The sequence below is a fragment of the Jaculus jaculus genome, chromosome 3, assembly GCF_020740685.1.
Source record: "Jaculus jaculus isolate mJacJac1 chromosome 3, mJacJac1.mat.Y.cur, whole genome shotgun sequence".
Classification (NCBI taxonomy): Eukaryota; Metazoa; Chordata; class Mammalia; order Rodentia; family Dipodidae; genus Jaculus; species Jaculus jaculus.
In genome coordinates this window covers 96,662,709-96,689,994 of record NC_059104.1, presented here as the reverse complement: position 1 = coordinate 96,689,994, position 27,286 = coordinate 96,662,709, and the positions used below count along the sequence as shown (strand labels likewise).

The 27,286-nt window shown below is 49.3% G+C and overlaps 1 protein-coding gene across 1 annotated transcript; it reads right to left on the bottom strand.

The window, feature by feature from the left end:
* Positions 1-473: 473 nt before the first annotated feature.
* On the bottom strand, positions 474-26,073 carry Smim35 (small integral membrane protein 35). The gene is made up of 5 exons (XM_045146067.1): positions 26,008-26,073; positions 25,849-25,915; positions 3,559-3,675; positions 1,605-1,638; positions 474-573 (listed from the first exon to the last, which is right to left on the bottom strand). The coding sequence occupies exons 1-5, from the start codon at positions 26,071-26,073 to the stop codon at positions 474-476; spliced, it is 384 nt and encodes a 127-aa protein (XP_045002002.1).
* Positions 26,074-27,286: the final 1,213 nt, after the last annotated feature.

Below are 27,286 nucleotides of genomic sequence, written 5' to 3'. Positions count from 1 at the left end.
GGGGTTCAGGGACTCCTGGAATCCAGTCCTTCTCGCTGGAGAATGGCCATCCCTCTGCATTTGGGAGAAAGCTGCCAAACCTGGCCAGGTGTATCCACTGAGGCCTGACTCTATGAAGCTCTTCATTCTCCACATTCAGGGCTGGGCCAGGCCAGACCTTCAAGGCCAACAGAGAGAAGACAGCTCAGGGGGACCTGGATAGGCTCATGCTGACCCAGGAGCTTTTTCCTGCAGAAAAAGAAGGAAGAGTGAAAAGAGGAGAGGCTTGTGCAGGGTCCCACCATCCCATGTCATCTCTAGCTCTCCAGAGCAAGAGGGGAGAAGATAGGAAATCTCTGTGTTCTGAGTGGTCCCTGGTGCTAGGCTTGGCTGTGTGGACCTTGCAGGATCTTAATGAGACATCAGACTCATTCAATAGTTCTTCAGCCTTCCCACTCACATCCCATGAACTCCAGAAGGCAGATGCTTCTCCATCAGACTAGCCCGTTGGAGAACTTCATGTAGCCACCATCTGGACTGCTGATGTGGTCACTGATCGTGAAGGGTGGGCCCACCTCCAAGTCCTTCAGGTTCCTGAAAGAGATTATCCAATAAAACTCTTAAAACTAACCCAACCTCTCCTTGGCATCTATCTCCCTAGATCAGAACACAGGACGCTGTTCTGGCAGTGGCGGGGGTGAGGGGGGTCCCTAGGTCGCTGACTTATCTTCCATAAGAGAGCTCATCCCATCTCTCAGGGCCAGAGGAGGAGCAGGGCTGCCCTGTGGCAGAAAGTAAATGAGATGACTTATCACAAGAGATCTTTTCTGACTTTTGATCCTTGAATCCACAACTTTCTGTAATTGCTCTTCTCTTTTCTTTTGACCCCATACTGTGCCTGAGATTATTTGCAATCAGGCCTGTCTCCAGCATAGACAGGGAGATGTTGGGGGATAGAAACTGTGCTCAGCTACCTGTATATCATGAGGAACAAATGCCACAAAGTTGGATATAATAGAACCTTGCTGAATAAGATAAATAGATGAATGACTGATTGCCTGAGTGGTGAGTGGAAAGATGGGTGGATGGGTGGGTGGACAGAAGGATGGGTGAGCGATGGGTTGGAGAGTGGACAGATGATAGATGGGTGAGTGGGTGAGTAGGCTGGGTGAGTGGATGGATGGATGGATGTGTAAGTGGGTGAGGAAGTGGGCGGGTGGATGTATGGATGGATGAGTGGGTAGGTGGGTGGGTGGATGGATGGGTAGGTAGATAGATGGATGAATGGTGGGTGGATGGATAGGAAAATGGATGGTGGGTGAGTCAGTGAGTATGTGAGGCAATGGATGAATGGATGAGTAAGTGGTTGTATGAGTGGGTGAAGGAAGGATATTAATCTATGTAAGAGTAATGCTAAGAAGATTGGTTTTCATATGTTCCTATTCATTTTCAAGTTTTTTTTTATTCATGAAACCTTTCCTATGGATTCTCTCAGGTTTGCTTTAGGGACATGAAGGAGAAATGAGGAACAGAAACAATAAATTCTACCTCTCTCTCTGGCTCTTTCTCCATCTCATTTAATCCTCAATGGCCATCCCACCCAGATCTGCCCTGGATCTACTCACCGGATTTGGTACAAGTGTAAGACAAAATTAGGACCTGGGGAGACAATTCAAGAAGAGGGTTAAGGGCACAGGAAAAAAAAAAAAAACAAAAAACCTGCTGTCACCTTTCTGAGACCATGTAGTACTCCCTCACTTCTGCCTTTAGGAGTGGGTGACCAGACTAGCCCTAGGATATTGAGAAAGGGCCCCAAGCGCCTTAAAGACTCTCCCACTGGGGGCACAGTTCACCGTAAGAAGAAAGCAATCTAGCCTAGAGCCTCAAAGAAAAAGAACTAGGGTAAAACCTGGGCTCCACAGTGCTCCAACTCTGTGGTTTTAGCCTCATGTCCCTGCCTGCATAAAAACAAGTGGAGGCTGGGAGACGACTTGCCACATAAGCATGTGGACTTGAGTTTGAACCCCTAGCACTCACGTAGAAGCTGGGCACAGTGGCATACAGGGCTGCCATCCCAGCCCTGGTGAGGCAGAGGTAGGAGCCCTTGAATGTGAGTGGATTCTGGCTAGCTAGTCTATCTGAATCAGTGAGTTCCAGGTGCAGTGAAAAACCCTGTCTTAAAAAATAAGGTGAAAGCTGGGCGTGGTGGTGCACGCCTTTAATCCCAGCACTGAGGAGGCAGAGGTAGGAGGATCATCGTGAGTTCAAAGCCACCCTGTGAGGACACGGTGAATTCCAGGTCAGCCTGAGCTACAGCAAGACCTTACCTCACAAACAAAAAGTGAAGAAACTTAGGAGTACACCTAACATTGACCCCCACATACATAGAAACATGCATACACATGAGAATACACACACATACCCATGCAAAAAAAAATGGAGGCTATTTCTAGACATGGGGGTGCAAGCATGTATTCCTAGCACTTGGGATGTGAAGGCAGGAGGATATCAAGTTCAAGATCAGCCTTGGCTCCATAACAAGCTCATGTGTCAAAAAAAAAAAAAAGAAGTAGAAGAAGACTGTAAATAATTTCATTCTTTTTTTTTTTAATTTTTATTTATTTATTTGAGAGCGACAGACGCAGAGAGAAAGGCAGATAGAGGGAGAGAGAGAGAATGGGCGCGCCAGGGCTTCCAGCCTCTGCAAACGAACTCCAGACGCGTGCGCCCCCTTGTGCATCTGGCTAACGTGGGACCTGGGGAACCGAGCCTCGAACCGGGGTCCTTAGGCTTCACAGGCAAGCGCTTAACCGCTAAGCCATCTCTCCAGCCCAATAATTTCATTCTTATGTGGAATCTTTTTGTTGTTGTTTTCTTTTTTGTATGTTGGAGGTAGGGTCTTTTTCTAGCCCAGGCTGACCTGGAATTCACTATGTAGTCTCAGGATGGCCTCAAACTCACAGCAATCCTCCTACCTCTGCCTCCCGAGTGCTGGGATTAAAGGTGTGTGCCACCATGCCTGGATTCTTTTTTTCTTTTTCTTCTTTTTTTTTTTTTAGAAACCCTATCCGGCAAAAGTACATTGGCACTTAGTAAGTGCCCAATGGATATTTGTGAAATATCTACTAATGTTAACTGCAGTTGTGGGAAGATTTTTCTCTGCCTCTCAGCATTCCGGCATGCTCTCCCAGTTTCCCCAGCCTCCTATGAAAAGTATGGCTATCCCTCAGAGTTGAGAAGGCCATGGCAAACTCCAGGGCATTCCCAGGGAAGCTGGAACATCAGGAAGTGGACTGAAGAGCCACAAGATGGCACAGACACACGCACAGGCAGATCGGGACCTTGGCCTGGGATGAGCCGTGCTAGGCTGAGAGGAAGTGAGCTTTGGAGGGGATCCGCACTCCCCCAGTGAATGTCCCGCTCCCCACGTGAGTCACTTCAGCCGCTCAGCCACCCACTCAAGTCCAAAGACCACTGCAAACCACCACAGGAAAGACTGCTGCATCCCGACCGAGCCGCCAGGCCCCACTGACGATGGGCCTCGCAGAAGTGGGGCAGCATGGCCCGGGACTCACTCACCCTCCCAGCAGTACCCACGCTGGTACCACTTGGCCAGGCTGTAGCCAAGGATAGACACGAGCAGCAGCGACAGCCCCACGCCCAGGATCAGGCCCAAGGCGCTGATGGAGTCTTCACCTGCAAAGAAACGGGTATCCTGAGCCCTCTCACAAACCCCCCCACCATGGTCTGCATGCTCCAGTTCAGCCCCCCCAACCTCCCTCCCACTGCCCACCCAAATTACTGCCTGCCAAGAGCCTCTATCTGCATGCTCTGATTCAGCCCAAGCACGCGGGGGTGGGGATGTCTGACGCTTGCATTTGAGAACGAACTCATGCAGTGTCTGCAGTGTGTCCATCCGAGTGCAAAGTCTTCTAATAACAGGTACAATGGAGCTGGGAAGGGGTGTTTCTTGAAGTCAAGGAAAAGGCCTTGTCTGCTTGGGAAAGAGCCTAGGAGGTTGGGATTTGGCATGAGCAGCCTGGGGCAGCCTGGGCCTGGGTGTCTTCTCCCTTTGTAAAACCAGGTTTCCAGTAACAGGACTTATATACTCTGCTTGCTGTTGGTACTTGCTTCTTCTTCCCTTTCTGTGGTACGAGCTATTGGAGGTGTGTGTGTGTGTGTGTGTGTGTGTGTGTGTGTGTGTAGTTTGTTTATTTATTTATTATTTAAGACAGAGGAAGACAGAGAGAAAGAGGCAAACACAGAGTGAGTATGTGCATGTCAGGGCTTCCTGCCACTGTAAATGAACTCCAGGGTTCATGTGGGTACTGGGGAATTGAACCCAGGCCATTGGGCTCTTTTTAAAACAAGCACTTTTAACCCCTCCAGTCCTAAATTTATGTTTTTTGTTTTAAAAAGCTAAGCCATAAAAGAAAGATCAAAAATGTCTGGAACTATGCAGGGAGATGGGCGCCCACGGAAGCATCAGAGCGTTTGGCGGCCGAGGGGAGGAGTGCCGAGGGGAGGAGTGCCGTGGGGGAAAGCCACCTGTGGAAAGGTAGGAAAGGAAGGTAAAGCCAGGCCTCTCCTTCCTGGCGCACACGAGTGTATAAAAATAACATTGTGGCTGGAGAGACGGCTTAGTGGTTAAGCGCTTGCCTGTGAAGCCTAACGACCCCGGTTCGAGGCTCAGTTCCCCAGGACCCACGTTAGCCAGATGCACAAGGGGGCGCACGCATCTGGAGTTCGTTTGCAGTGGCTGGAGGCCCTAGCACACCCATTCTCTGTCTCTCTCTATCTGCCTCTTTCTCTCTCTGTCTGTTGCTCTCAAATAAATAAATAAAAAGAAAATTAAAACAAATACAAATAAAATTGCCCCCTGTCTTCATGACCTGAAGATCTAAGTCGCCAGTGATGATGTCAAGAAGCCAGAAAGTACGCTGACTGGTCAGACCTTGGGCGCAAGCTGGCATGCCAAGTCCAGCGTCCTCGCTTGCAAGCTGTAGGCGTTACCAGCCCATTCCCCTGCTAGACTTCAGTCGCTGTGACAGATAATTGAGACTAACTAAAGACACACATAGAGGGAAGGTGGAGATAGCTCGTGGACAGAGTGTTTGCCATGCAAGCATGAGGACCTGAGGTCGAGCCCCAGAACTCACACAAAAATGCTGGGCATGGGCTGGACAGATGGCTTAGTGGTAAAGCACTTGCCTGTGAAGCCTAAGGACCCCAGTTCGAGGCTCGATTCCCCAGGACCCACGTTAGCCAGATGCACAAGGGGGCGCATGCGTCTGGAGTTTGTTTGCAGTGGCTGGAAGCCCTGGCGTGCCCATTTTCTCTCTCTCTCTCTCTCTCTCTCTCTCTCTCTCTCTCTCTCTCTCTCTGTCTCTCTCTCTCTCTCTCACTGTCTCTCCCTCCTCTTCCTCTCTGTCACTCTCAAATAAATAAATAAACAAAAAAAATTTTTAAAAACTTCTGGGCATGGTGCTGAACACTTGCAATCCCAGTGCTGGGGAGGTTGAGACAGGAGGATCCCTTGAGCTTTGTGGCTAGCCATTCTAGCCTAACTGGGGGCTGCAGGCCAATAAGACACTCTGCTTCAAATAAAATAAGGTGGGCAGCATCGCTGAGGAACACCACCCAAGCTTGGCCTCTACACACATGAACACAAATGTGCAGGTGCACACATATGCACAAACACACACACACACAGATGATGGAGTCATTTATGAAGACAACAAAACAGTGAGCACATAGGAGTGGACCACACTAAGGCCTCAAAAAAAGTGAACGACATTCCAGAACTCAGGAAGCAGAAGTAGTAGGATTACTATGAGACTACATAGTGAATTCAGCCTGGGCTAGAGTGAAACCCTGTCCTGAAAGAAACTTATAAAAATCAAAAAGAAAGTGATACTCCTTGGGATGACTCAGAAGGCATCATGGTGCTGAGAAGTGACAGGAGTGCTCAACACTGCAATATCTCTGTCACACCTTCCAAGGCTCAGGGTCTACTGCAGAAAAGGTGGCGGGAAGAATGTAAGAGCCAAAGGAAGGGTAGGACTCCTTACAACGTGCTCCTCCAGACACAAATTGGCCTGGATCTCCATGACCTACAGTGCCTGACACTACCTACACAAGACCATCATAACAGGAGGAAAAGATCATGACATCAAAATAAAAGAGAGACAGATTGAGATAGGGAGGGGATATGATGGAGAGTGGAGTCTCAAAGGGGAAGGTGGGGAGGGAGGATAATACCATGGGATATTGTTTATAATCATGGAAGATGTTAATAAAAAAATTTGAAAAAAAAGTGAACGACGACATTATCGTCATCACCATTATTATTGTCATCAAATACTGCAAACGTATTTCAAAATATTTCCCTGTTCTCTCCATCCAAGCCTTTCCCTCTTAGAAGTCCTTTGCTCCATATTCCCATTAAAACAGCTATGTTATTCTCTACTTCATGACCAGAGACTGGTTGCTAAACAGAGAAAGTAGAAGTGACTCACTGCAGAGAGACATGAAGAGTCAAAACATTCTAGACAAATGAGCACAGGGAAGGAGGATCCCTGGATGGTGATCACAGGAGCACAGGGAAGGAGGAGCCCTGGATGGTGATCACAGAAGCACAGGGAAGGAGGAGCCCTGGATGGTGAGCACAGGAGCACGGGGAAGGAGGAGCCCTGGATGGTGAGCACAGGAGCATGGGGAAGGAGGAGTCCTGGATGGTGAGCACAGGAGCACAGGGAAGGAGGAGCCCTGGATGGTGAGCACAGGAGCACGGGGAAGGAGGAGCCCTGGATGGTGAGCACAGGAGCACGGGGAAGGAGGAGCCCTGGATGGTGAGCACAGGAGCACAGGGAAGGAGGAGCCCTGGATGGTGAGCACAGGAGCACGGGGAAGGAGGAGCCCTGGATGGTGAGCACAGGAGCACGGGGAAGGAGGAGCCCTGGATGGTGAGCACAGGAGCACGGGGAAGGAGGAGCCCTGGATGGTGAACACAGGAGCACGGGGAAGGAGGAGCCCTGGATGGTGAGCACAGGAGCACGGGGAAGGAGGAGCCCTGGATGGTGAGCACAGGAGCACGGGGAAGGAGGAGTCTGGATGGTGAGCACAGGAGCACGGGGACGGAGGAGCCCTGGATGGTGAGCACAGGAGCACGGGGAAGGAGGAGCCCTGGATGGTGAGCACAGGAGCACGGGGAAGGAGGAGTCCTGGATGGTGAGCACAGGAGCACGGGGAAGGAGGAGTCCTGGATGGTGAGCACAGGAGCACGGGGAAGGAGGAGTCCTGGATGGTGAGCACAGGAGCACGGGGAAGGAGGAGCCCTGGATGGTGAGCACAGGAGCACGGGGAAGGAGGAGCCCTGGATGGTGAGCACAGGAGCTCGGGGAAGGAGGAGCCCTGGATGGTGAGCACAGGAGCACGGGGAAGGAGGAGTCTGGATGGTGAGCACAGGAGCACGGGGAAGGAGGAGTCTGGATGGTGATCACAGGAGCACGGGGAAGGAGGAGTCCTGGATGGTGAGCACAGGAGCTCGGGGAAGGAGGAGCCCTGGATGGTGAGCACAGGAGCTCGGGGAAGGAGGAGCCCTGGATGGTGAGCACAGGAGCACGGGGAAGGAGGAGTCTGGATGGTGAGCACAGGAGCACGGGGAAGGAGGAGTCTGGATGGTGAGCACAGGAGCACGGGGAAGGAGGAGCCCTGGATGGTGAGCACAGGAGCACGGGGAAGGAGGAGTCTGGATGGTGAGCACAGGAGCACGGGGAAGGAGGAGTCCTGGATGGTGAGCACAGGAGCACGGGGAAGGAGGAGTCCTGGATGGTGAGCACAGGAGCTCGGGGAAGGAGGAGCCCTGGATGGTGAGCACAGGAGCTCGGGGAAGGAGGAGCCCTGGATGGTGAGCACAGGAGCACGGGGAAGGAGGAGTCTGGATGGTGAGCACAGAAGCACGGGGAAGGAGGAGTCTGGATGGTGAGCACAGGAGCACGGGGAAGAAGGAGTCCTGGATGGTGAGCACAGGAGCTCGGGGAAGGAGGAGCCCTGGATGGTGAGCACAGGAGCACGGGGAAGGAGGAGTCTGGATGGTGAGCACAGAAGCACGGGGAAGGAGGAGTCTGGATGGTGAGCACAGAAGCACGGGGAAGGAGGAGTCCTGGATGGTGAGCACAGGAGCACGGGGAAGGAGGAGTCTGGATGGTGAGCACAGGAGCACGGGGAAGGAGGAGTCTGGATGGTGAGCACAGAAGCACGGGGAAGGAGGAGTCCTGGATGGTGAGCACAGGAGCTCGGGGAAGGAGGAGCCCTGGATGGTGAGCACAGGAGCACGGGGAAGGAGGAGTCTGGATGGTGAGCACAGGAGCACGGGGAAGGAGGAGTCTGGATGGTGAGCACAGGAGCACGGGGAAGGAGGAGCCCTGGATGGTGAGCACAGGAGCACGGGGAAGGAGGAGTCTGGATGGTGAGCACAGGAGCACGGGGAAGGAGGAGTCTGGATGGTGAGCACAGGAGCACGGGGAAGGAGGAGCCCTGGATGGTGAGCACAGGAGCACGGGGAAGGAGGAGTCCTGGATGGTGAGCACAGGAGCACGGGGAAGGAGGAGTCCTGGATGGTGAGCACAGGAGCACGGGGAAGGAGGAGTCTGGATGGTGAGCACAGGAGCACGGGGAAGGAGGAGCCCTGGATGGTGAGCACAGGAGCACGGGGAAGGAGGAGCCCTGGATGGTGAGCACAGAAGCACGGGGAAGGAGGAGCCCTGGATGGTGAGCACAGGAGCACGGGGAAGGAGGAGTCCTGGATGGTGAGCACAGGAGCACGGGGAAGGAGGAGCCCTGGATGGTGAGCACAGGAGCACGGGGAAGGAGGAGTCTGGATGGTGAGCACAGGAGCACGGGGAAGGAGGAGCCCTGGATGGTGAGCACAGGAGCACGGGGAAGGAGGAGCCCTGGATGGTGAGCACAGGAGCACGGGGAAGGAGGAGCCCTGGATGGTGAGCACAGGAGCACGGGGAAGGAGGAGCCCTGGATGGTGAGCACAGGAGCACGGGGAAGGAGGAGCCCTGGATGGTGAGTACAGGAGCATGGGGAAGGAGGAGTCCTGGATGGTGAGCACAGGAGCACGGGGAAGGAGGAGCCCTGGATGGTGAGCACAGGAGCTCGGGGAAGGAGGAGCCCTGGATGGTGAGCACAGGAGCTCGGGGAAGGAGGAGCCCTGGATGGTGAGCACAGGAGCACGGGGAAGGAGGAGCCCTGGATGGTGAGCACAGGAGCACGGGGAAGGAGGAGTCTGGATGGTGAGCACAGGAGCACGGGGAAGGAGGAGCCCTGGATGGTGAGCACAGGAGCACGGGGAAGGAGGAGTCTGGATGGTGATCACAGGAGCACGGGGAAGGAGGAGTCTGGATGGTGATCACAGGAGCACGGGGAAGGAGGAGCCCTGGATGGTGAGCACAGGAGCACGGGGAAGGAGGAGCCCTGGATGGTGAGCACAGGAGCACGGGGAAGGAGGAGCCCTGGATGGTGAGCACAGGAGCACGGGGAAGGAGGAGCCCTGGATGGTGAGCACAGGAGCACGGGGAAGGAGGAGTCCTGGATGGTGATCACAGGAGCACGGGGAAGGAGGAGCCCTGGATGGTGAGCACAGGAGAACAGGGAAGGAGGATCCCTGGATGGTGAGCACAGGAGCACGGGGAAGGAGGAGCCCTGGATGGTGAGCACAGGAGCACGGGGAAGGAGGAGTCCTGGATGGTGATCACAGGAGCACGGGGAAGGAGGAGCCCTGGATGGTGAGCACAGGAGCACGGGGAAGGAGGAGCCCTGGATGGTGAGCACAGGAGCACGGGGAAGGAGGAGTCCTGGATGGTGAGCACAGGAGCACGGGGAAGGAGGAGCCCTGGATGGTGAGCACAGGAGCACGGGGAAGGAGGAGCCCTGGATGGTGAGCACAGGAGCACGGGGAAGGAGGAGCCCTGGATGGTGAGCACAGGAGCACGGGGAAGGAGGAGTCCTGGATGGTGAGCACAGGAGCACGGGGAAGGAGGAGTCCTGGATGGTGAGCACAGGAGCACGGGGAAGGAGGAGTCCTGGATGGTGAGCACAGGAGCTCGGGGAAGGAGGAGCCCTGGATGGTGAGCACAGGAGCTCGGGGAAGGAGGAGCCCTGGATGGTGAGCACAGGAGCACGGGGAAGGAGGAGTCTGGATGGTGAGCACAGGAGCACGGGGAAGGAGGAGTCTTGATGGTGAGCACAGGAGCATGGGGAAGGAGGAGTCTTGATGGTGAGCACAGGAGCACGGGGAAGGAGGAGCCCTGGATGGTGGACAGAAGAACTAAGAAGGGCAGATGGGAGTCAGTTAATACAGGGCTTTGAAGATAAAGCAGGGAGCCTGTCCTTTTTTCTCAATAAGATAGGGAATCCTAGAAGACTCTGAACAGAGAAGGTTTAGAGACAAAAGGCTAAAATAGAACCAAAATTTCTTCATTTAGACAACCAAGCCATGAGCACTTGGAGCCTGAGTCCACTGACTTATGCTGTCTTATACAAACCTTTGGAGGCTAAGTAATGATTCTTGACATCCTACTCATCATGGAGAACCCTGAGGTTTTGCAGCTGAAGAAATGAGGCCTCATGATAGAAGTTTATAGTATAGCAGAGGCAGAGAGAGAGAGAGAGAAAGGTACTGGCCAGTAACAATTCTTTATGATCGGCAAATTAATTTAAGTGATCTTGCCAAGCAGTTTAGGTGTTGGAAGTGGAAATCTTTGGTTTGCTGATGAAACAGTGATGGTTTATATTAACTGTCATTTCAACAGGCTATAGAATCACCTACGAAGGATTATATTAATCAGATGAACTTCTAGGTATGCCTATGAGAGATTAGCTTGATTAGATTAAATAAGGTGGGAAAACCCACCTCACCTGTGGGCAGCTTCACTCCACGGGCTGCGGTCCTGGACCGTATGGAGAGGAGAGCTGGCTGAGCTCCAGCACGCGTTCCTCTGCTTCCTGACTTGCTGCTGACCAGCTGCCTCAAGCGCCTGCTGCCACATTCCCCCTGCCAAAATAGACTGTATCCTGGAACCATAGCTTCAGTAAAGTCTTCCTCCCCTAGAAGGATTTTTTTTAAATTTTTTATTAATTTATTTGAGAGTGACAGACACAGAGAGAAAGACAGATAGAGGGAGAGAGAGAGAATGGGCGCGCCAGGGCTTCCAGCCTCTGCAAACGAACTCCAGACGCAAGCGCCCCCTTGTGCATCTGGCTAACGTGGGACCTGGGGAACCGAGCCTCGAACCGGGGTCCTTAGGCTTCACAGGCAAGCGCTTAACCGCTAAGCCATCTCTCCAGCCCGCCTAGAAGGATTTTTGCAGGTATTTTGTTCAAATCAGCCTCTCAGACATTTTTATGCCTCTGGCCCACTTTATGTTACTTTCTTTTTCTTTTTTTTTTTTTTGGTCTGAGGGGCTAATATGTCTCCACTAATGAGACCATTCTCTCTGTATGTCTCTCTTCTCTCTCTCTGCTTGCAAATAAATAAATGAAATTTAAGAAGAGATCTAAAGCAAGTCAAGGTGTAGGAGGAAAGTGGAAGTGAATAGCAGAGAAGTTGTGGAACCATCAAGTGCCTAGTGCATGTGCTAGACTGAGAGAGAGAGGCATCATTCACAAAAGACCATAAAACGGGCTGGAGAGATGGCTTAGCGGTTAAGCGCTTGCCTGTGAAGCCTAAGGACCCCGGTTCAAGGCTCGGTTCCCCAGGTCCCACGTTAGCCAGATGCACAAGGGGGCACACGCGTCTGGAGTTCGTTTGCAGAGGCTGGAAGCCCTGGCGCGCCCATTCTCTCTCTCTCCCTCTATCTGTCTTTCTCTCTGTGTCTGTCGCTCTCAAATAAATAAATAAAATTTTTAAAAAAAGACCATAAAACGTTTGAGAACCAAGTACCAACAAGTGACATATCTAAAAACTCCAAACAGGATAAACTCAAAAGAGATTTGCAAGCAGACATATAGCTTAAAAAACATGCTAAAAGCCAAAGATGAGGAGAAAATGAAAACAGTGGGTCACTTACCAGGGAGCCCCCTTAAGATTAGCAGCTGGCTTCCCAGTGGAAGCAGTGGAGATGGGAGATAAGGTGCTCAGAGGAAAAACTGCCAACCAAGAGCCTTATATTAGCAAAGCTAGGTTTCAAAAATAAAGAGAAAAAAGGTAAAACTTTTCCAGATACACATAGATTGTGTTGATAGCAGACCCACCATATAGGAAATAGCAGAAGTCATTTTCCAGGCTGACAGCAAGTGTCCCCCCCACTCCGGCTGCCAACATGATCATTTGAATCCACACACAAAAACAGAGCACCAGGAAAGATAATTATGTAACTTGTAAAAACCAGATAGCTTAAATGAAATGGTCATATTTCTGAAAATATTCTCCAACAGAGAGTGAGAACAGCTACCAAAAAGGAGTCAAGAAGAAATATGCCATCAAGTAGGGATAACAAATAGGGTTTGAGGGCTGGAGAGATGGCTTAGTGGTTAAGTGCTTGCCTGTGAAGCCTAAGGACCCTGGTTCAAGGCTTGATTCCCCAGGACCCACGTTAGACAGATGCACAAGGGGGCACATGCATCTGGAGTTCGTTTGCAGTGGCTGGAGGCTCTGGCGTGCCCATTCTCTCCCTCTCTCTCTCTCTCTGTCTCTTTATCTGTCACTCTCAACTAAATAAATAAAAATGAACAAAAACAACAACAGCAAAAACCAAATAGGGATTGAAATAGTAATCAAAACACTACCCATAAAGAGAAACCCAGGCCCCCTGAATCTTTCCCCCACTGTGTTCTGCCAAATGTTTCAAGAAAAATTAATGCAAATTTTTCAAAATTGCTCCCAAGTGATAGAAAAGAAGGAAGGCTTTCCAGCTCATTAGTCAGGGTAACATCCTAATTCCAGAACCAGCCATAGAAATCACAATACAAATATCTCTTAAGAATATGAATACAAAATCTTCAACAAAATACTTGCAAACCAACCCCACAAACATCTAAAATGAATTCTATACAACAACCAAGTTTTCCTCCCAGGTATATAAGGTTGGTTCAATACATGAGAGTCAGTCAATATATAGCAATAGATCTTTTTGCCGACCCAACAACTCAATAGATGCAGAAAAAAAGCATTCAATGTCAAACAATCTATCACAATGAAAAGGTTCAATAAACTAGGAATAGAACACAACTTCCTCACTCTGGCACAGGACCTGCATGAGAAAGCCACAGCTAACATCACACTTAATAGCAACAAACAGACACTTTCTAGAACCAGCAACAAGACAAAGATGTCAATGTCCACTGCTTCCTCTCACCATTGTCCAGGAGTGTCCTGCCAGGGCTCTATGCCAGGAATCTAAATAAATAAATAGAATCTAGATTAGAAAGGAAGAAATGAAATGATTTCTATTCACAGATTATAGTATCTCGTACAGAGAAAATTCTAAAGGAACTACCAATACATGGGTAAACCAAATGTGGACATATTAATACAGTAGAATGTTACTTGGACAGGAAAAGCAATGAAGTTCTGAAATGGGATACAGCGTGGATAAAGCTAGAAGACATTATGCTAATCAAAAGAAGCCAGTCATAAAAGAACAGATCTTATATGATCCCATTTAAGTAGAAATATTCAGGGCGTAAGAGATGGCTTAGCAGTTAAGATGCTTGCTTACAAAGCCAAAGGACCTGGGTTCGATTTCCTAGGGCTCATGTAAGCCAGATGCTCAAGTTGGCACATGAATTTGGTGTTTGTTTGCAGTGGCTGGAGGCCCTGGCACTCCCATTCTCTTTCTCTCTCTCTCTCCCTCTCTCTATCTCAAATTATAAATAAACCAAAATTAAAAAAATTAGAAATATCCAAAATAAAGAAATATATACAGACAGAAACTAAATTATGGGAGGGTGGGGTGGGGTGGGGAGGGAAGAGAGAAGCAGATAAGGGAAGTTATAACTAAAGGGATGTATGTTCTTTTTGGGGGAGTGACAGAAATGTTCTAAAATTGACTATTATAATGACTACAGAAATGTGCGAATATACTAAAACTGAATTATATATTGTGACTTGTATGTTATGTGAATTAGATCTAAATAAAGCTGTTTAAAAGAACAATAAAATGCCAGCCTATATTTATCTCTGTCTAAAGTATCCCTTCTTGATGCTGGAAAGAAGAAAAATCATACATTTGAAGACATGCATTTTATATAATTCAGCTTTCCTGCAGATAAACATTTAAAATTCATGCAAAAAGCAAAGGTGTCAAGATGCCGCCAAGTAAGGTAAGAGTCTCTTACCTAACCAACAGCTAACTTTCCAGAAAGGGAAACCCCCACCAGGACAAGAAAAATGCACACACTACCTTCAACATATAGTGTTTCCTAAACCATTCTGGAATGGACTAACCTCAGTCTAGAGATCTTACACATGCTCAACCCACCACCCACAGAAGCCATGATCTCTCTCCAGATACCACTCCATCAGCTAAATTGGAACAAAGGAAGGCAGGGTGGGAGGGAGGGAAGAAAGAAGGGAAGGATGAAGGAAGAAAGAAATTTGAGACTAAGGATGTAGCTTAGGTGTTAGAGTGCCTGCTTTGCACACAGGTGGCCCTGGGTTTTATTCTCAGCGTGGTATAAACCCCACACATGGTAGCACATGCCTATCATGCCCACACTCTAGAGATAAAGACAAAGAACACAAGTTCAAAGTTGTCCTTGGCTACATAGTGATCTTGAGGCCAGCCTAGGTTACATAAGACCCTGTCTCAGAGTGAGGCGGGGGGGAGAAGAAACCAAAAACCTAATTGAATTTCCAATGGCAAGAGGGGATTTCTTATCAAGACCCTCTAACAAGTGGGTAAATCTCTCTGACTTTGATCTTCATACTGTCAGGGAGCTTTAAAATAGCAACAAACAAAAGCCCCACAAAATTAGCAAGTACTTTAAGCAAAATCAGAAGAAAGTGCTAAAGTTCAAAAATTAACTCCCAGGCATATGCTTGCTGACTAGAATGTGTGCACAGAGGTGATCGATGAGAGTCTGGCTCTGGCAAGAGACACTGGCTGTGCAGAACCCCATGGACTTCAGGTGACCCCTGAGCTTTTGGTACATCAGCTTTCAGGGAGCTTACACTCTGCCTGACAGAGAATCCAGAATTCCCCCACCTTCCCACCCCGCCTTCAGTTACTCATTTGATCTAACCATGCAAATGTCACATCTTCTTTCAAAATCCAAACCTAAACAGAAATCTGTTGAAGCCTGCTCTGATTGATAGACTCTGGTTTCCATTAACTCAAGGTATAAGCCAAATTTTACAAGTTGTCAAATCTTGTTGGTAAAGTACTTGGATGACAGAGGATAAGAGAGAAATCCAGTTAAAATCCCAGGGCCTTCTACCTCAATGAAGTTTCATGGCATCCAGTGGCTTGGGGCTCACCTTCTATGGTGAAGGATAAGTTGTTGCCAGTGGATCTTTCTACCACCAAAAAGGTGGCACACAATGCCTAGTGGGACTATTTGGAGGTTACACGTTCCTCACTTGGATCTGTTGTCTGGTCCATAAACAAAGTGACTTGGGAAGCTGCTGGTTTTCAGTGGGGCCAAGCACTGGACAAGGCTCTTCAGGAGGTCCAGGCCACTATAGGCTGCTTGACCATGTAGGCAGTATGATTCAGCAGACTGAATTGATACCTGAGGTATCGCTGGCAGATCGAGATACTGTTTGGAGCCCTTTGCGAGCCTCTATAGGAAGGTGAATCACAATGGAGGCCCTGGGGATTTTGGAGTATGGCCCTACCAACCATTTGCCAACTGCTTCCTCTTTAAGAGACAGCTCTTGACAAGCGACTGGGTCTTAGTAAAAAATGACCTCTTGACAATGCACCAAGTTGTCACATGACTCGAGTTGCCCATAGTGAGCTAAGTGTTATCTGATCTATCAAACCATAAAGATGGATGTATACAGCAGCAGTCTATGGTCACATGGAAGTGACAAGTATGAGACCAGGTTCAAGCAGGCGCTAAAGGCACAGGTAAGCGATATCCCAAGTGGGCAAAGTTACCACTCCTGCTACAGGGCCCCCCGCCCCCAAACTCACAGCGCGTCCTATGATTGGTTGACTGTGGGAGAGAAGACGGACTCATTTACAGATGATCATCATGCTACGCAGGCACCCCCCAGAAATGGACAGCTACAGCATTGCAGCCCCTTTCTGGACCTCCCTAAAGGACAGTGACAAATTTTTACAACGGACAGAGTACCTATGTGTAAATTTCACTTGAAAAGAAAAAATGGGGGCTGGGGAGCTGGCTCAGGCATAAGTAGCACACTCATCTGTAACCCCAATGGGCCTACAGCAATGGGAGGTGGATGCAAGAGACTCTGGAAGCTCGAAAGCAGCAGAGAGACCCTGCCTCAAGGGATAGAAGAGAAACGCCTCAACCTCCACATGAGTGCCGTTGCAAGAGCACACCCTTACACACACACACAGACACCCATGAAGTAAATGACAAGAAAGAGGCAGGAGAGGTGGCTCAGTGCTTAAAGGCACCTGCTTAAAAAGCCTGATGGACTGGGTTCAATTCCCTAGTGCCCATGAAGACAGACACACAAAGTGGTCACATGTATCTAGAGATGAGTTACCGTGGCAGAAGGCCCTGGCATGCCCATTCTCACTCTCTCTCCAAATAAACAAATAAAGTTATGCATGGTGGCTCATGCTTTCTAAAAAAATGACAAAAAACTAAAGAACTAGAAAAATGGACAAGTATGGGACTATATAGTTGAGTATAGACTATAGCCAATGTTTTTATTATTTTTTGTTTATTTTTATTTATTTATTTGAGAGCGACAGACACACAGAGAGAGAATTGGCATGCCAGGGCCTCCAGCCACTGCAAATGAACTCCAGATGTGTGCACTCCCTTGTGCATCTGGCTAATGTGAGTCCTGGGGAATCAGGCCTTGAACCAGGGTCCTTAGGCTTTATAGGCAAGTGCTTAAACACTAAGCCATCTCGCCAGCCCCAATGTTTTCTTTTTAAACTTTAATTTTTTAAATTTTATTTTAGAGAGAAAGACATAGTGAGAGAGAGAGAATTGGTACACCAGGGCCCCAGGCACTGCAATCGAATGCCAGACACTTATGCCACCTAGCGGGCATGTGTGACCTTGTGCTTGCCTCACCTTTGTGTGTCTGGCTTATGTGGGATCTGGAGAGTTGAACATGGGTCCTTAGGCTTCACAAGCAGGTGCCGTAACCACTAAGCCATCTCTCCAGCCCCTATAGACAATGTTTGGGCTGAACAGTCAGGAACTTAGAAGAAGCATAATTGGAAAGTTGATAACAAGAACATTTGAGAAAGATGTATGTGACTAAACCTCTCCAAAGAGTCAAGAGTATGAAGATACTTGGATTCTATGTAAACACTCAGCAAGGCTGGCCTGGCTACAGCTAAGTGTCTAATCTGCCAGCAGCAGAAGCCCACACTGAGCCCTTAGATAAGACACCATTCCCCAGGGTAGCCAGCCAGTGACGTGGTAGCAGATTGATAGATTGGATCATATTCATCATGGAAAGAGCAGCACTTCACCCTTAGTGTAAGAGACACCGATTTCTGGGTGTAGATTTGTCTTTCCTGCACATTAACGCTTTGGCCCAAATTTCCATCCATGGACTTATAGACATATCCGCTGTTGCGATATTCCACACAGCTGTGCTTCTGACCAAGGAATTCACCTCATGGCCAAGGAAGCAGGTTCATGTTTGTGGAATTCACTAGTCTTAATATGTTCCCCCCAGCACACACCCTGAAACAGCTGGCTTGTTAGACTGGCCTTTTAAAGACATAGTTCCACTTCCAGCTAGGTAGCAATAGATCACAAGAATCTCCAGAAGGCTGTATATGCTCTGACTCAGTGTCGTCAGTATGACATAGTTTTTCCAATAACTAAGATTTATGGGGCCAAGAATCAAGGGGTGGAAATGAAAATGCTAATGCTCACCATTACCCCTAGCGATCCACTAGCAAGATGTTTGCTTCCTATTCCTATAACCCTAAACTCTAAATTCCTAGCAGCCTTGGTTTCAGAGGAGAAAGTTCCTCTACCCAGAAGCACAACCATTCCATTGAACTGGAAGCCAAGACTTCTTCCTGGCTGCTTTGGACTACTCTTGCCTGTGACTTAACAGGATAAGAATGGAGCTATAGAACTGGGAGATGTGATCGGCCCAGACAACCAGGAAGAAATTCTTACTCCACGTGGAGGTAAGAAAGATTGTGTCTGGTGTTCAGGAGACTCCTTAGGGCATTGCTTAATGTTGCTACAACCTGTGATAAAGATATGGAAGATACAGAAACCCGATCCAGGCAGGATGATAAATGGCACAGACTCTAGGAATAAAGGTATGGGTCAACCAAGAACTAAGGCGTGCTGAGGTGCTTGCTAAATGCAGATAAAATCTACAATGGGTGGTAGAAAGAGGTGGAAATACATGTCAGCCACATGACCAGTTATAGAAATAAGGTTTATAACTGTCATGAGTATTTTTTTTCTATTTAAGAATGTTTGTTCATATATATACACACACACATTAAGCAGATATCCTTGTTTTCTTTCCTCTCCGATTCCTTTGTCATGTAACATAATCTTGATTTGCCAATATTAGTACTCAATTCCTATTAAATTTTTATCATCAAGGCTGGGAATATAGTTCATTGGTAGAGTGTTTACCTAGCATTCACAAGGCTCTAGGTTCAGCCCCCAGTACCACCAAAAAGAAAAAATAAACACATTTATATCATCATATTTAAGTTGTGGGATGTCCAGGGAAGACGAAACATTCCTCAAGAAACATTGTCACCTATCTTGGAGAAGGAATTAGGGCCATTTTGGTGATATGCAAGACAGTTATATTGGGCAGAATTATGACCATGGTGTTGACTTATTTGGATATTACGTAGGGAAAAAGGAGATGTTTTCAGGTGTAAAGTTGACAGACGGTGTACTTGTGATGACTGATATTGATTGTCCACTTGGCCAGACTAAGAAACACCTAAGGGATTCATAAAGCTCACTTCTACTTGCGAGAGTGTTTGCAGAGATGATTGACTTATGAGAGAATGACTAAGCGGGTGGCGCCGCTCAACAGGCCAGGGTAAGTTGCTTTCCTTCATTTTCTTTTTTAAAATATTTTTTTATTCTATTTTAAAATATTTTAAAATATTTTTTTATTCATTTTTTAGTTATTTATTTGAGAGCGACAGACATAAAGAGAAAGACAGATGGAGGGAGAGAGAGAGAATGGGCGCGCTAGGGCTTCCAGCCTCTGCAAAGGAACTCCAGACGCGTGCGCCCCCTTGTGCATCTGGCTAACGTGGGACCTGGGGAACCGAGCCTCGAACTAACTGTGGTCCTTACAGGCAAGCGCTTAACTGCTAAGCCATCTCTCCAACCCTTTCCTTCATTTTCTAGAACAAAAGAAGAGTGCTGGGAGCTTCCCATGAGTCCAAAGCTGCCTAGGCCCTGAGCCACATGGACCCACGTAGATCTCCACCCACTAGCGTTCAAAAGTCTGCGTCTGGTTCCTAGCTCAAGAGAATGGTGGACAGAAATAGTCACCTGACCAACCATAAGCTCTCAAGACACGCAATGAGGCTCAGTGTTGGATCCCTTCCTCTTTCCACAGTGCCGCAGTGGGAGAGACCTTAGCAGGGGTGCATTAACTGGATGTGTGGTCCCTTTCCAAAGGAAGGAAGCATCAACCTTTATACTGATGACAGGGTTTATGAAGACCCAGGAGGAGGCCTAGACAAGCAATGAGTTTTGCCGACTGTGCTAGAAATGCGAATCTTCAATGGGAGGTGATTTCCTGCCCACTCAGCTCTGAACCTCAACACAGCCCTTCCTATCAAGGCCCTCGAGTGTGCGCCAAGTTGTCCTCACAATCTAGACAAGGCAAAGCAGGGATTTCAGAGTCTCGACAGTGACTTGGGATAAGCTCAACAGCTATCCACTCAGACTTCCCCAGAGGTGGCCCAGGGATCTGCAATTCTCAGTAAACTCCCCAAGTGATTCATGTATAGTCAGTCTAATCCCCTCTGGATCTGAAGGACTGAGGCATGGGTTCATCAAAGTCTGTTTTTATGAAAGTCAGTCTAGGTAGTTTTCCAAAGAAGCAAGCTCTGACTATCATCTTGTGGAGGAAGAAGGTAAGAGTCCATTCTGAATGTACTGATGTTGAGACAGAAAGATATTTAGGTTTGGGGCTGGATTGCTTTGAGTAAACAGATTTGAGATAAACAAACATCTTGGGTTTCTTGGTAGAAGTCAGTCCCAAGAATACTCAGTTTACTACTTCTGTGTGGTAAAGTCATTAAGAAAATTCAAAGTGAGGCTTCCTTCTAGTAACTGGGGAGTGTTAGCATTAACCACTAATGTGTGAGGCTTTCTCCCTCTTCAGCTTCCTGAGTCCCAAGCAGACCCTAGATGTTAGACCCATCCTGTCCAGAGACATGGAGAAGATGCTGGCTCTGTTTGCAGTGTCTGGTCTCCACTTCAAGTGAAGCAAATAAAATATTTCAGCTGCTAAATGAATACTGAGAAGTCAGGCCCAGGCTAGAAGATAAGCTGTGAGCACTTACAGAGCAAGGGTCACAGCCCCTTACATCAACCTCAGCACACGACCTGTGAGCTGAAATCACTGTGCCCCCTCCACTTCCAGTCCAGGATACTAGATTTAGAGCCTGAAGCTTTGGGCTTTCGGGATCTGGAAGCATCTGGAGACATCTAGACACCTGGAAGACCTCCCTCTCGCCTTCCTGTTCCGCAGTCACATCGATGCACACTCACGCCCAGACCACAGCAGACTCCCCTGTGACCTCCCACAGTCCTTTCTCACCCGGTTTGCCTCCTCTACGTCCTTCTAGAGAATCTCTCTGAAGAGGGGAGGTTCTTTGACCAACTCATGCTGCCATTCCCAGAGTGCTCCTAATGGGTTCAGGAAAAGGAGAGGTTTGCTCCAGATTCTGGTGGGATGTATGATGGAGGTAGAGGCCGGCTTGCTTTGGCCTGCATCCAGAACCCCGTGGGGTGCCAAGGCATGTGTTGGTGCGGCTGCCACACAAGTTGCAGAGAAGGTATTCCAGCTGCTCACAGAAGGCTGGAGGTACTGGGGGACTGGGGTTTCTTACGCAGAGCAGATCTAGACAAGCGATTCCAGGGCCCGTCTTCCGAGGGACAGTTCTTGGAGTCCCAGCACTCCTCAGCGCCCAAGTTTGCAGAGGTCATTCTGACCTACAAGTCCGAGTGACATGTGGCTCTTGGCACAGAGGCAAGACTCGTGTGAGGTAAAGGAAGACAAAAGGCCAAGAGGCTTTGGGGAGTCACTTCAGCCATGCAAGTTTCTAAGTTAGGGAAGCCCCGCAGGCCTCCTGAGTGCCAAGATTGCAAGAAGGGCTTGACAGCCCCGGGAAGCGAGGCTCAGGTCCCTGCCCAGACAAACACCCTCTCTGCTCTTTGTGCGGCAGCCGGAGTGAGCCCCTCTTGGCCCTGGACACAGACAAGAATGAGCAGGCCTCCACTTCCCTCACACGTTCCCACCACGCACTGGCACCCAACCACCCACATCAGCCATCAGCTGGCCTGCCACCCTCAGACTGCTGGATCTACTGAGGAAACTCAAGGGCAAGGACTCTTTGACTCTTTTTGATGGGCTCCATCAGACCTTGGGGAGGAGGGTAGGAATGGAGACAGCTGACATGGACAAAAAGCCAGGCACCTACTTGGAACACAAAAGTTCCTCCTGCCTCACAGCACTCATTTTGCTTAAATGCCAGCTCTCGCCCTTTACTTCCTCACTGTGAACCCGGGCCGACTCAGGCACATTGCAGGAAACAGGATAAGCGGGGGCTGTTTCATCCTGCCTCCCGTTCAGACGCTTTGGAAGTTCTGTCTCTGGCCATGAAGCACCTGGATACTTGGAAGACTTCCCCGTTCCTACTAGGCCAGGCATCTTGATGCATATTCAACCCCAGGCCACAAGCTCCCATCTGACCTCCCCCGGCCCATTCCTGCCTCACTTCCTCTAAGTTCTGCTAGAGAAATACTCTAAGGTAAGGCAACTGCTGTGACTCACACGTCCTACCATTCCTAGGATGCTTCAGATAGGTTCCTGCCTCTGCAAAGCAGGAAAAAGAACTTTGCTCCAGGCTCTAGTGGGGCTGAATGAAGAAGGTAGATGCAGGCTTGCCTTTGCCTGCACACAGGGCCAAGAAGGGACTCACGGGGGTCCGAGGCATGTGTGTTCGCTGTGGCTGATATACAAGTTTCAGAAAAGGCCTTCCAGCCACTTCTTTAGGGCTACTCTCTGCCTGTTGCTATGTTGTTTGTTTGTTTGTTGTGGATTCAGAAGGAATGTGCCATCCTGAAACAGATTGGGAGCTCTCAGGCTGGGTGCACAGCTCACTCACCCCACTCCATGTCTCCCTTACCCAAACTCAGTCCCTGACACACAAGGACCATGGTGGCTGAGGAAACCAGGTTCAGCAGCATCTAGCACAATTTGAGATTCAGCGTTCCTCCTTGGATTGGCAGATGCTCCAATTGGATTGGCTGAGTTCCCCACACTGAATACCTAGAAAATCGTGCAAGCCATTGCTGAGTCTCAGAGATCCATTGTATGGTACCAGCTTAAAATGGAAGTTTTACCAAGTGAGCTTTCTCTCCAGAACCCAGGAAAGGGTAAAAGTGAGAGAGCCCTGTCTTAGCACAGTGCAGACAGACAGGGTGACGAGAGCGACCAGCTCTATACTACCTATGCACGTCCTTACCATCATAGCACAGTGCAGAGTGGCAAAACACCAAAGCCAGGTCATCTGTGGTTTCACCCCGAGGATGATACATTTTCCTGCATGGGTGCCCAAGCCAGACAATCTGGGCCAAAGCACTGCTGGGCCAGTCATGGATAAGAAGTACAAGGTAGCTGGGGACAGGGCTTAGTGGCACTTGCCTACCATAGGCTCCAAGTTTGATCCTCAGCACTTGGTGGGGGGGGGGGGGGCGGGAGGACTGCGGTGTATCACAACAGTAAAGCACATGCCTAGTGGACACCAGCCGGGGGCCCATCAGAAGGCCAATGGTGAGCCTTCTGCCGAGGGAACACTGCCTAATTGGCTGCTCACTGGGATGTGGTGGGGTGAGAGGCGTGCATGCTTGTCTAACAGAAAAATGCTCCATGCCTACATGTTGCTGAAAGCATTAACAGGGAGTCTCAGAGTCAAAGCCTCGTTGAATAAGTAGAGGCAGAAGCACGATTTGTCTGGACTCCATGTGAAAGGTCTTTGCCACCTGCCTCCAACCACCCTTAGTGGTGCAGCTCTGCCTTCTTCTGTCTCAACAGGAGCCCCCCCCCCCAAAAAAAAACCACCAGCTTTCTGAGTCCAGCTTCTACAGCTGCTCCAGGTTTCAGGGGGTCCAGGAAGGAATACAGCTAAGAACCAGAGAGGACATGCATTCACTGCCAGTGCCCATGTTGAGAAGAGCTCACCATGAGGTTAATAAACTAAACTTCAGGCCCCTGATTTGCATAGACCCTTCTCAACCCCTCCACCTAGTTTTGTGTTATTATGACTCTAAGAAAGCCTCTAAACAGAGGGCATGGTGGAACACATCTAGCGCTTAGGAGGTAGAGACAAGAAGATCTCAAGTGTGAGGCCAGCCTGGGCTACATAATGAGCTCCAGGCCTGCCTGGATTACATAGAAAGTCTCTATCTCAAAAAAAAAAAAAAAAAAAACTAGATCTTAAAGCCTCTGCAATCATCTATGCTTTAGGCCTCACAAAACCTGGGTCTGCTCCCAAGGAAGATTCCCCTCTCTTCTGAGAAAAACCCCTATGTCTCCCTGTATTGATTATCAGCTTAAAAAGAAAGTTTTACTTTGATTTTTGTTTGAGTGTGTGTGTGTGTGTATGTGTGTGTGTGTGTGTCTGTGTGTGTGTGTGTGTGTGTGTGTGTGTATGTGTATGGGGCTGGAGGACAACCTTGTGTCATCCTTAGGAAGGCCACTTACCTCTTTTTGAGACAGGCTCTTTTATTGGACTGGAGCTCACCAGTTAGGCTAGATCGGCTGGGCTCCAGGAATCTAACTGTGCCGTGGGATTCCAGACACATGCCACCAAACCTGGGGATCAAACTCAGGTCTTCATACTCAGAGGCAAGCACTTGACAACTGAGTCATCTCCCCAGCCCTTGATAGTCAACTTGACAAAACTGAGAATCACCTTAGTGACCAAGCTCTGGACATGACTATGAAGAAGTTTCTAGACTAGGTTGAGATGGGAAGACTTATCCTAATGCGGGAAGTGCCATCCCATGAGCTGCAGCCCCAGACTGAATAAAAAGGAGAACAGAGCTGAGCATGCCTCACTCTCTCTCCTAACTGGACTGAGCATGACCAGCTACCTCCTGCTCCGGCCATGATTTCTCGCCATGGTGGACTATACTTGCAACTCTGAAGCAGGATAAATCCTCCCTTAAGCTGCTTTTGTCAGGTAGTTTGTCACAGCCACGGCAAAACTAATACAACTCCGGATATAGCCAGTCTCCTCCCCTTGGATTTCTTATCCTGCAACTTCTGATCTTGCCTGGCACTCTCCGATTTAGCCAAAAGTGGACAATCCAAGCAAGTTCCTACCTCCAGGCCTTGGCTTAGGATATAGTTCTGTCTTCCTGTACCCTGACTTTCCTGCCGGTATGCTCCTATTCACCCTTCAAGACCCACAGAAAATCCTATCAGCAGTAGGACGCCTGCCCTCAAGTCTCAGAAAGAATCAACACTCCATCCTGGGTGTCCCTGCCACACATGGCATGTCCCTCTGACACAGGACAAAAAGCTGCATCTGGAGCTTAGCTTTAGGGACCTGTTTGATCCCGTCCCCAAAGTCTGGATGGGTTTACCTGAGGCGGTACCCATGGCCAGCTCAGGGCAGACCCCTCCCAGGAGCAGGACAAATGTTTCTTAACTACATAAGTCAATGAGTGGCCCTAGTTCTGGGGACAATGACAGCGTGGTTGAAAAGATGGGAATGTAGTCCTGGAATCACATCTGAGTGGCTCTCACACTGTGGCCAGATTTCCTTCTGCCAACTCCTCAGCGGCGTCCTGAGTAGCCATTCCTGGAGCCGGAGCACCCCCTAGTGGCTGAGATGGTTCCTCCCCAAGAATTGGAGGCAGCAGGCAGGGCCCCATCCTTGGACATCCTACATCCTACAAAGCCTTTTTTAGACTTCCTCCTGCCACCGCCCCCCCTCCCCAACAATGTGGTCACCAAGGTCTAACACACTCAGAAACTAAGTCCTACAGTATCTTTTTTTTTTTAAAGATTTTTTTTTTTATTTGAGAGCAACAGACACAGAGAGAAAGACAGATAGAAGGAGAGAGAGAATGGGCGCGCCAGGGCTTCCAGCCTCTGCAAACGAACTCCAGACGCGTGTGCACCCTTGTACATCTGGCTAACATGGGACCTGGGGAACCGAGCCTCGAACCGGGGTCCTTAGGCTTCACAGGCAAGCGCTTAACCGCTAAGCCATCTCTCCAGCCCCTACAGTATCTTAAATTCCATGGCCTGGATGGGCGATGAGAACTCATCTAACCCATAATCCCAGAGACCCCATGGTAGGCTCTATATCCCCCCCCCCAGTTCCACATCTGCCTAGACAGTCTCAGAGAAGGAAAGCAATGCCATCCCCGCTTCCCGTGTTTCTAGCTTGACATTCTTGCCTGAGGCGTTCAAGGCCAGCCTGTCAACCTTCAAGTGGATACCTAGCGTGCCAAAGGCTCCAAGCTTCTGGACATAGGCCAGGGCCAGCAAAACCTCGGGGTCCCAACCCTGCAGGGAGTCAGCGCTGTTCCCGAGGTTGTCAAAGGGCTACCAGAGTCTCTATTCCAACAGCTTTACTCTGTGTCACATGCTGCCATCACCCCGGCAGCCACACCACCTCCCGTCAGGGACAACACTTGGGCTTGGTTGGACCTGGCTGATGCCATATTGCTATTTGAAAGTGATATCTTTCTGCAGAGCAGGCCTTTGGCTGGTGTCTCCTGCCCCGCCCCCTCCATTACACAGCCCTAGTCATTTCCTTCCGTCTTCCCTGACTGCTGAAGAAATCTGAGTGTGAGGCCCCACTGTAAACAGCTCATCCACATTCTCCCTTCATACTATTTTCTGTCTGCCCACAGAACACTATGTAACAATTGCCTCCTCTTGCAAGTCCTTGATCATTTATTAGTCGACTGTGATACAGCATTGTTTTGCAAAGCAGGCCACAAAAATGGACCCAAGAGCTATAGCTCAGAGCTCTGGTTAAGGACACAGCGGAGTAGCAGAACTCTCCTTCTGGAGTTGGGTGACATATGCTTTAAGGGATAAGTGGGGATAGGGTGGCCCTGAAATCACAGCAAAGAACACAGATTTTGAGGCGACCCTGGGAGGACACCATGGGGGTCTAGAGGTGATGCTGTCACTCTGGTCACATCTGCAAGGCCAAAGGACGCTTCAGCATCCAGAGAAACGGAGACAGGTGGCACTTGATCCAGGGTCAGCATTGTGTTCAGCTGTGGTCAAACGGGGCAAGGGTCCTCACCAGTTGTGGTGGTTAAGACTGATTGTCAACTTGGCAAGATACAGAATGACCTAGGGGACAATCCTCTGGGCATGAGTGGCACCATACCATGGGCTGGGGTTCTGGTGGATAAAAAGGAAAGGGTGAGCTGAGCATCAGCATTCACTGCTCCGCCTTCTGACTGAAGAAGCAATGTGACCAGCCGCTTCACTTTCCTGCCACCATGCATTCCCCACCGCGATGGCCTCTACCCTGGGGGTGTACCTTAAGTGGCTTTCACCGGGTATTTTGTCACAGCAATGAGAAAGTAACTAACCCACAAGAGGATGGTGTGTTGAAGGGCTTCACCAGAGGGCTGAGCCAGTGAAGGCTGAAAGCAGAGTCAAGAAGGGACTGATGAATGGGACAGAAAAAGAGATCACGAACTAAAAGTCCTCCTTGGATGAAAGGAAGTGGGAAAGGCCAGAAGGCAGGGAATGTGACTGAAGAATGAACTACTGGACACTGCCTTTTGGGGTTCCAAGAAGCCATTTTTATAAAATTAAACATGATATCATCTTAAAAATAAATACTTACACTCACCTTCAGTTTATCCACGTGCATAGTTTGATAACTGGCCCCAGCTGCAGGGTAACTGC

Bases quoted from the DNA above. Each gene is read 5' to 3' on its own strand.
- Smim35 (XM_045146067.1), bottom strand. From the start codon at position 26,073: ATGGCATCAGCCAGGTCCAACCAAGCCCAAGTGTTGTCCCTGACGGGA. The intron at 3,676-25,848 runs GTATCCACTTGA...GTTTCTTTGCAG, and splicing joins TGGAGCCTTTGGCACGCTAG to GTGAAGACTCCATCAGCGCC. The intron at 574-1,604 runs GTGAGTAGATCC...AATCTCTTTCAG, and splicing joins TTACACTTGTACCAAATCCG to GAACCTGAAGGACTTGGAGG.